General features: G+C 36.4%; 1 protein-coding gene across 1 annotated transcript; it reads right to left on the reverse strand.

The window, feature by feature from the left end:
* Positions 1–7,890: 7,890 nt before the first annotated feature.
* LOC143585159 (uncharacterized) lies at positions 7,891–9,024 on the reverse strand. The gene is made up of 2 exons (XM_077067007.1): positions 8,703–9,024; positions 7,891–8,612 (listed from the first exon to the last, which is right to left on the reverse strand). Exons 1-2 carry the CDS (start codon positions 8,990–8,992, stop codon positions 8,108–8,110), a joined length of 795 nt encoding a protein of 264 aa, XP_076923122.1. The 5' UTR covers positions 8,993–9,024; the 3' UTR covers positions 7,891–8,107.
* Positions 9,025–10,447: the final 1,423 nt, after the last annotated feature.

Consider the following 10,447-nt stretch of genomic DNA (forward strand, 5'->3'; position numbering starts at 1 on the left):
ATCAAACCAATTATATTTTGAAACATGGCGGTAATTTAAAACATTTCAACATTTTTTGGGTTTATGAATAAAATCAATTGGTAAGCACCTGGATAATTGATACCCGTCTTTTTAGCAGTTTTTCTAATCCCTTGGTTATTTCCTTCATTGCATATACGAAAGGATGATAAATTCTTTTACTGAAAGAACTCCTAGGGCGTGTTCATTTCACATAATTCGTGGGAATTCAAAAGAATTGGAATTAAAATCACATGACACGACATGCTCGTTTCGTTGGAATTAGGATCGTAATTCCATTTTGGTGTGTTTAGTTCAGTTTGATTCGGTTTCCATCTCCCAATAAGTTCATTGATGGTTGCCACATGCCCAAATATCAAAGAAATTATAATTAAGTATAAATTATGATACTTAAGTTTTACAACCAAACAGTTAACAATAAAGTCTTTAAACGAAAGTTCGGTTTTTCGGTTCGGATCTTGTTTCGGGTTAAGACCGAGGTAAGATTCTACAAACCCATAACCATAGAACTTATAAAAATGATTTTAGAAACTTAAATCTAACAATAAGCATGTTTAAACAATTATTTAACATAACTAGTAAACAAAGTTCGGTTTACGGTTTAGAGCTATATACAGTTAAACCGAGGCTAGTCTCTTCAAACCCGTAACCATGGAACTTAATGAATAAGCAAGATGAGCAGAATTTAAGCATGGTTAGTAAGCAATAATAAAGTTATATGGTTTGATAGTTAAATATATATCAAGGACCACGAAAGTCCTCCATGAAGCCTTGCCTTACGAGGCCCGACACTCCACCGACCGAGACCGGGGAAGTGACCACCAAAGGTAACAAGGGGTGTATTATATATATGTGGTGCCATAAGTTACAAGTATTATCTAAGACTAAGTAAACTAATTAAAATGCAAAACTTGATCAGTTTGACTTTTGAAAGTCAAACCTTCAAGAACAAAGAAAAACAACCATAAAGACTCTTGAATTTGAGTGAGAAAATGAAATAAGAGCAGGGATGGATGTAGGAAAGGGTCTTGTATTTATAGGACAAGGTTTGAAGGGTTAAACAAGAGGTTTAGTGTGTAAAAACCGACCTTTGGATAAAAGAACCAACAAGAAAACACAAATGGCAGCTGCTGGTCTGCTAGCCATCGCGCCACGTGATGGCAGAGGGTGTCCCCCACCGCGCCACGCTATGGGGTGGATGGCCAGCATGATCAAACTTTTCCAAAATGGCAGAAATGGTCCATGGAGTTGGTTTTAAGTGTTTTTAACGCGTTTTAAGGACCGAAAAGGATGTTTTTGAGACCCATCAAGTGTAAAACAAATATGAAACATAAAATTTACCATTTTGAATATATTGAGGGTTTCGGTTTGGAAAATGGGTCGGTTTACATAATAAACAAGTATGAAACGAAGATACGATTGACTCGAAATTGACGAATGTCACATAACTTCTAGGTGTTTATTTGGTTGGAAGAAAACCCCGGGGCCTGTTATCCCTTTGAGATATCTAACAATTCTCCATACTGTTTATTTGGTTGGAAGAGATTACCCACCACTCATATGCAATGTCTGGACCAGTATGCAAGAGAACTTAATCCTAATTGTTAATGATAATATAGTCAATGATAAACGAGTCAATGACGAAAGAACTTAATCCTATTTGTTGATAAGCACAAATCAATTAACTAACAAAAGATTAAGTAATCAATTCAACAGAATGATTGATCAATTACAAATCCAAAGTTGAAGTATAGAATAACAAAACCTAACATGCAACTCAACCTTACACCCGGAGATGGTTATGAAGTCCTTAGCCTTTCATCTTGATCTTCATGCTCTTGATGATTGTGTTGGAGAAGGTGTTCATGGATCAATCTTGTGATTAGGGTGAGTGTTGGTGGTGTAATATCGCCTCTAAGAAGTCCCAAAACTGAATAATATTGAATGAAATCGACTTTAGGGTTTTATGGCTTTAAATATAGAAGAAAATCACCAAAATCCCTTTTTCCGCCAGACCCAACCGTAAGCTACGGTTGGGCCACAGTAGCTTACGGCTCAGCCGTAGCTTACGGCGCTTGGATTCTGCCTTACGGATTGCTACCAGACCGTATGCTATGGCCTAGAGAATGTAGCTTACGGTCGGACCTCCTCCAAAACTCCGTTTTCTTGTTTTTCTTGATTCTCAAACATCCGGTTAAGCTCCCGATCGCCTCTCTCGATTCTTTCATCCTTAAACACTCCAAATGAGCTCCGATTAAGCTCCGCACACCTGTAACCATAAACACACTCAAAGTAATCGTGTTCACAATATATAACTAATCAAAACACACGAATTTACATACTTAACTCACATAATTTTACCCACACATCAGAGAGATATATATTAATTTTCCTACCAAGCGTTGGTATCTTTATTTGTCTGCTAGGTCCCCTACTTCTTCTATATGGAGTTTATGATTAACCACCATTGGCGTATCGGCCAGTTTGTTGTCGATCATTCCTGTCTCATCTAAAAGGTCAAGAATATATATATTTTTTTATATATAAAAAAACCATTTTTAGATCATGGCGCTTCAATTCCAAGAAAGTACTTAAGCCTTTCAAGGTCCTTCATTTCAAATTCTTTGAACATGTTTGCTTTCAACTTCTTCATTTCTTCGTCATCGTTCCCTGTAATGATCATGTCGTCAACATATATGATTAGACAAGTTACAAGGTTACCTTTGGATTTAAGGAAGAGCGTATGATCAGAATTGCTTTGTCTAAATCCATATCCCTTCATTGCTAGAGTGAATCTGCCAAACCAAGCTCCATGGATTGTTTTAGCCTATAGATATTTTTTAAAGCGACAAACTTCCTTTGCTTTGAAATTTTACGTTAAACCAGGTGGAGCTTCCATATATACTTCTTGTTTTAATTATCCATGAAAAACTGTTCTTAACATCAAATTGGTGAAGGGGTCATCCTTCATTTGAGGTTATCGAGAAAAGGACCCTAATTGTGTCAATCTTGGATACCGGAGAGTTTCTTGGTAGTCAATTCCATACATTTGAGTGTAGCCTTTACCCACCAACCGTGCTTTGTATCTTTCAATGGTTTCGTATGGTTTACGTTTAATCGTGAAGACCCACCGACATTCTAAATGTTTCTAACCTACTGGACGGTTATTTCCCACTTATCATTTTTAATCAATGCTTTCTACCCCGTTTCCATAACATCCTTCCAGTTCTTTAATCCTAAAGCTTGTTCCACAGAGTTTGGAATTTGTTCAGCGTATAGAGAAGTGTTAAAGGCCTTAGCTTCTTTAGATATGTTTGCTTCTACTATCTTGGCTATGGGATATTTGGAGGATTTGGATTGTTTTTCTGGTGAGTATCTCTTTGGAGGAATTCCTCTATTGACTCTTGGGGGGAGGACATAGCTCTCTGTTGTTTCTTCTTGTACATGCTCTTCTTGTTCCTGCTGCATTGTTTGTTCTATTTCTATCTCATGGTTTTTAGTTATATCAATATTTTCATGAGATCCTTCATTTGTAGTATTTTCATATACTTGAGAATTACTTACCTCGGACGTTAGGTCGGGAGGTACTAGAACTGTAGCACTAATTGTTGATTCATTAGATTGGTGTGAAGTTGGTGATTCATTTTTGGTATTGTGATTAACTTCTTCGGATGATGAGCCCCATTTTGGAACCCACTATAGCCAACTTAGTGTGCGATTTTCTTTCTCCCTCTCACCACTAAGTTGGGAGGTATAAAAGAATTTGCTCTCAAGGATGTCATAGTTCATGTTGGTGTACACATGACGTTATATTGGACTATAACACATGTACCCTTTTTGGTTGACACCATAGCCAACGAATACACATTTTTCAGCACATGGATCAAGTTTGTTTCGATTTTTTTTTGTATGTGGACAAAAACAAAGCATTCAAATATTTGTGGTTGTAACGTGACAGCAGGTGGAAGGTCGGTAAATTTTGAAAGGACTTGAAGAGGGGTTTTTAGGTCAAGGGCTTTTGTTGGTATCCAATTGATAAGATACGTAGTCGTAGCAAGGGCTTCGGGCCAGAAGGACTTAGGATCTTGTGATTTGAGCACTAGGGTACGCGCTATTTCTAAAAGAATGCAGTTTTTTAGTTCAACGGTACCGTTTTGTCCAGTAGTGTGGGAACATGATGTTTGGTGAATTGTCCTTTTGTTTGAGAAAATGATTCATTGAATCATTTATGAACCCCCCCCCCCCCACCTCTATTATCATATCTAAGAACTTGGATATTGGTATTAAGTTGTGTTTGTATCATGGCGTAAAACATAGTTAATTTATCAAAAACTTCATATTTATGTTTTAAAAAATAAACCCATGTTATACGAGTGCAATCATCAACAAAAAGAACAAAAAACCGAAAATTTTGTCCACCAATAACTTGTGCCGGTCCCCATACATCCGAATGGATAAGAGAAAAAAAGGTAAATTAACTCTTGGGTTATCTGGTTTAAATGTATGTCTATGACTTTTAGCCAAGATACAAGTTTCACAATTTAATGTTTCATTTAAAGAAAATAATTTTGGAAATAAAAGATGTAAATAACATATAGATGAGTGTCACAATCTCCTATGTCATAACCATGTCTTCTCTATTGACAGTTCCATGAGCCAATATTAAAGTACCATGCTGAGTCACCTCTTCTATATATTACAATCCATAATGTTCAGTGCCACACCCAATAATCGCTCTCGTCCTAATATCTTGTAAAATACATAATGTCAGGTGCATTAAAACCGAACAATATAATTCTTTTGTTACATGATTTATGGATAATAGTTTATGTGATAAAGACGGAACATAGAGAGAATTTGAAAGTTTTAAAGTGGGAGATTTCGATAGTTCCTCCCCCCTTTACGGGAACTATCCCCCCCATTAGCGGTTTTAATGTGATCAATTTTAGGTTTAGGCTTTAAAACTATGTCGGATGGATCGAAAGTCATGGTGTCAGTAGCACCACAATAAAAAAATCCATGATTTACTAAATTTTTCACATGTTTTAACCATATTAGCTTCCTCGTAATTTTAATTGTGTTATTTTTTTCAAAAAAAATAAATTATCGGGTGCTTCGGTGTTAATTATTTTAAAATTTTGGTAAGTATCAAAATTAATGAATACTTTAGATGTTTGTTCAGAATCGCTAAGTTCTTCAAGGGGGAACATTTAGCAATTGTAAAATCATATGGTTAATAAAGTTGTGATTGTAAATAACAGGGTTTGAGGTAAGTCTCTCAAACCCATTACTTGTATGACTGCTGCTATCAGATAGTTCTTGGATTCCATCTTTGGTTGGTGCCAATTGCCATACCTCCAAAGGCCCTGGTATCACCTTTCCGGAGCCCCTGATTTGCCGACGTCGGTGGTAACTTTTGCCCATTCGGGGAAGCCAACGAGCTATAAACACTGGTCTCTAGTATGGCTTGACATCCCACAGTGACTACACTTTAAATTTGTCTTACCGATCTGGGATGATGAACTATTTGAACTCTTATTATCAAAGGTTTGTGATTTTTCTTTCCCGTTACTATAAGTAATTATCAATGCATCCCATAAAGCTTTGGTTATGGGAAATTCAGTTAAGCTACTTGCAAGAACGAACGGGCTCGATATTTTGAAGCAGCCACGACAATACGACTAAGTCGTCTTATTCCCATTGTTCATATGTTTCATCGGTGGGTTCTGGTGGTGCCGGTTGTCCCGATAAGTGGCCCAAAGGGCTTTTAAGTCCCCCCCCCCCCCCCAATGGCTACTCGGATCATCCGAGCCCACATGGTGTAATTTTGACTATTTAGCATGAGGCTAATTTTCAGACTGTCGGATAAGTTTGGTTTCGGGTTTTAATTTGGCTGTTAAGGCGGTTGCTGAGCAGATTAGTGATTTGTAACGCGAGCTGGTCAGGTTTGACGCAGGTTTAAGGTGTTGGCCAAACTGGTTAATGAAAGAGGTAGATGAGGAGCGGTTTAGCAGGTTGATTTTAAGATTGCAAGCCCTGATACCGTATCAGAAATTGGGCATGAGAGTCTTCTCATATACTGATTGTGGTTTTTGAGTTATGTTTACAAAGAAAAACAATTACAGAATATAAACTTGAACAAGAATGTGCCTTGATTCTTGGAATGCAAACGGTCAATTGATTATGTTGTGATGTATTCTAACTAAGGAATTGAGACCTTATGCATCTTTTGTATTTTCCTTTTATTTTATTTTCTAAAAATAAGTGCGTGAGGAGTTTGATTGAATGAGAAGATGGGCGTAAAATGAGTGAGCTCAAGTCTTGGTGAAGTGGCGTTGAGCCCAAATGGTTCGTCGACCAGGTCTCTTTTAGATGTGTGAATGTGTGACTAACATTATTGGAGTTTTATTTTAGCGTGTTACACTTTTCTGTCATTTGAAAAACAAATTAAATAACTATTATATAAATTTTTAAATAAATATTGGTTTTTTACTTTTTGAGTGACTATTGGTGTTTTGTTGGGTTAATGGGTTTACTTAACGAGTCACACGGGTCAGCATGCTAACAGGTGATGGCCGGGTACATTTCATGTTTTTTTAATGTATTAAGTGTTTAGTTTAAATTAAATTATAGTGTGAACTATGGTACTTCAAGCGTGTTTTTGTATTTCAGGTCATTGAATGCTTATGATGCTTATTGAGGCGATATACAAGTCGATCACTTCCGCTCATCCCAAACGTCAATCCAAGCTCGCATATCGCCTCAATAAGTATCATTACTTCATTAGCATTCAACGATTTGAAATACAAAAGCACGCTTAAATGACCACAGTTCATAATATAAATCAATTAAAACTAAACACTTAATACATTAAATTACACCATCAACGGGTCATGCTTTCGGGTCATACGTGTGAGAATAATTTATTAGTAATTTGTTGATAAGTTTGAAGAGGTATGTAATTGTCCTAGTTTGTAGGATGACTACCGAGTCTTGTGTTGAGATGGTCTTTGTTTATTTCGGTTGGGGTTCTTGTAGGCTATTTAAAGCCATTTGCTTTATTGAATATAGTACTCTTGTTTTGCTGTATCTCCAGTTCTAATCAATCAAAACCCACGATCAAGGTTTTTTATCTATTCAATTATTTTGTGGGGCCTGGACCAACATATTTTACATTTTTAGTGTACTTAATATAGCTTTCTAACAACGACGGTATTAAATTAAAACAAAAGATGGGCAAGCTTTTGTTTAACCCAAATTCGTTCCATGTCAAAAGGAGATTTTGAGGTATGTGTGTAAATCTTTCATTTGATTAATAAAATGAACAATACAATGACCCAAAACCATTCTTTATAAAGGAACCAATACACAAATTTAACATAAACTAGCATGAAGAACCCGCAACGTGGGCCGGGTCATGGAAGGTTAGAGATAGAGCAAAATCCACTAAGCATAGTTGATGTGTTGTAAAATTTTCAAATAAGCAAAGGTGGCTGCATTTAGGCCTTGCTACTTGCGGGTAGTGCTCCCAAAAGTTTAGACATGCATAAGGAATGCTTATAGTTATCTGTAATATTTTTGTTGCTCATGAGTTTAGACCTGCATTAGGATGTAGGTAGTTGCTTGCTGAATTTTATTTTACCTACATAATATTTTGATGTTTTTGTTGTCAACTATAGAAGTTGACAAAGATTTATTTTCCTATGACAAGGCTCTTTGCATTATGCGATCGGGTCACACCACCCTGCCCGAATCATCCATATCCTTTGCGAGCCCACGAAGCGAGCAATTCCGGTTTGACCAACCCGTTTCGGGTCAGCAGGGAGAAAACACCCTTTCCAAAGAGAGGTATTTTAAAATTCTTTTATTTCTCTTCCACATTAATACATCATTTAAAAGTTTTGGTGAATGATAATACCTTTACTTGAACAACTTTGAGGCAATACATTCCATTTCGGTTAATCCAAAAGAATAAATTAATAATGGCAATTGTAAATGATACTAATACATTGATATTTGACATATATAGTTCTTGTAATGTAGAACTTATATCTTGTATATCCATTCTATAGTTCTTAAACTTAGCCTTCTAAAACATAGAGTTGTTAAATTCGAAATCAAGGTCTGCGTCTGCTAGAAAATCCAATGATTGTGAACTTCCCCACTCTGAGAACATATTTGATTCAGAGGTAACCGGGGAGATAAATGGTGGTGAAAATATTGGTAATAATTCATCATCATAATAATTTGGAAAATGAAGTTGGTGGTTATCCTGAATGAGTCCGGAAGATGTTGAAGGGAAGGAAAACAAAGAAGGGATAGTGTCAATGTCACCACCCAAATCCGAGGTGTTCACACTCAGGTTAGCTCTGAGATTCGAAAGCATCTCACCGGGACTTGGTGGTGATAGTAGGTGGTGGATTGGTGTTATTTCATATATTTCAGGCGAAAGTGGTGGTGGTGAAGTCGACTGGGCACCTCGGTTGTAGGCGATGTCAAATCCCGTTGGATGTCCATTTTTTTCGTTCACTTGTTTTGTTGCAAAACATTTATGTACCTTACTGTGTCGTTCTTTCCATGTTGTAGACTGTTTTCTGTGACAAAACAAGGAAAGAAAATATTTAGAACTTGCATATTCATTCAATGTTAACGTCGAAGCGAAAATACAAGAATTTTAAAAATACCTCTTTTTGGAAATGGTGTTTTCGCCCTGCTGGCCCGAAAAGCATTGGTCAAACTGGAATTGTTTGCTTCGTGGGCTCGCAAAGGATATGGATGATTCGGGCAGCTGCCCAGCAGAGTGACCCGATCGCATAATGCAAAGAGCCTTGTCATAGGAAAATAAGATCATTTGTATGTAGAAGTCTCTAGCTTTAGGTGAATGCAGATTATCTCTTAGCTGTTGTGCCATTTGTAGCCCTTGAGTTAGCTCATGAATGACTGCCTTGTCTTCATAAACACACTTGCTATCCATATCGATTGTTTTGGTATAATTCGAAATGCGAGCGTTACAATCGGATTTGAAAAGTTCGTTTGATTTGGAGATGTAAGCAGGATGGTGGTGTAAGTTTATGAAAACGAAGGTGTGGAGGAGCAATATATATTGTATGAAGTTTCAATGTCTGGTGGAAGGGTCAAAGGTTGACTGAATAAAAATTTCAACATGGACCAGCCTTGCCTTTTGGTAAACACTTATTCAATTGGCCCAAGTCCACGCTAAAACTTAATTTATTCATTCATCTTATAACAACACGTGTGTACTGTTTGCAAGAAATTAAAAGGAAATAACAACATTAAATATAAAATATAAACTTTAATACATTTGTGCTCTTGTTGGCCTAGACATAAATCAAACTTTTATTGAATTGTTCATAAATCGTTCTAGAAAGTTTATCTATATTAGTTTATTTAATAAACGGACGAACATGAATACAAATTCGTCTTTTTTTAATTAAACAAACAGATATGAACGCATGTTTCGTTTGTTCATATATATTCATGGGCGTTGGTTTATATTCATTTATATTTGTGTGCATTCCTGGCCGGATAACGAAGAAGTGTCTTTATGGTACATTTGTGCTCTTGTTACCTCTATTATCTATTAATACTTTTACGATTTTATAGTTTATAGTGTTTAAGCTGCGTATGTGTTCTTGCAGTACATATGTGTTTTAGTTGTATTACTGTCTTTGTGAGTTTGTGGTACGTTCGTGCTTTTATTAAATGTTTTTGTAGTACGTGATGTATTTATATGACATTTTACTGAGACTGGTCAAGTGCAGGCAACGTAGCCAATTTCAAAGTTACCTAGGCTTAGAGTGTCTCCAAATATTGCTTCAATTTGGACATAAACATGCGTGTCATATGGACAAAGAGGATTGACAGTCCGTTGGAGGGCGCACCCAGTATCGATTGAAAAATCACTTATCTATAATTCCGGACGTGTGGAGTTGAGGAGAGATTAATCAAGCGTCCATTCCAATTGTCGTACAAAGTAAAATTGATTAACTAGTTTTTAAAAACTGTAATGGGTATAAAACAAATTGAATTTATCTATTTCCCAAAATAGCAACTAGAAATTTTATAAAATAAATTTTAACCTTTTACTTGTATAAATACAACCAATTGACATTTTAGCACACTCATCCATCTCATTATTTCCAACTCTCTCTATAACTTTGTAAATTGGCAATACTTCGTTTTCACAATTGCTTAATGATAGGGATGGCAAAAAATTAAAACCCGACCACAACAGGTATATTCGAAACCCAAAACAAATGGGACGGGTATACCCGTAACCCGATGAGTATGGCCGGATATGGGATTAGGATTTAAAATTTTTCGCGGGTATGGGGCGAGTATGGTTAGATGATACCCAACCCGATCACCCGAAAACACATACCCGTTTACCCGAACCATATTCCATATA

This window comes from Bidens hawaiensis, unplaced genomic scaffold (genome assembly GCF_021521415.1).
Source record: "Bidens hawaiensis isolate Kalapana, Puna unplaced genomic scaffold, B.hawaiensis_p1.1 tig00033588_1, whole genome shotgun sequence".
NCBI classification, from domain to species: Eukaryota; Viridiplantae; Streptophyta; class Magnoliopsida; order Asterales; family Asteraceae; genus Bidens; species Bidens hawaiensis.

Coding starts and splice junctions, on each gene's coding strand:
- LOC143585159 (XM_077067007.1), bottom strand. CDS start 8,992: ATGGATAGCAAGTGTGTTTATGAAGACAAGGCAGTCATTCATGAGCTA. Junction 8,613..8,702: donor AACACCATTTCCAAAAAGAG/GTATTTTTAAAA, acceptor GTTTTGTCACAG/AAAACAGTCTACAACATGGA.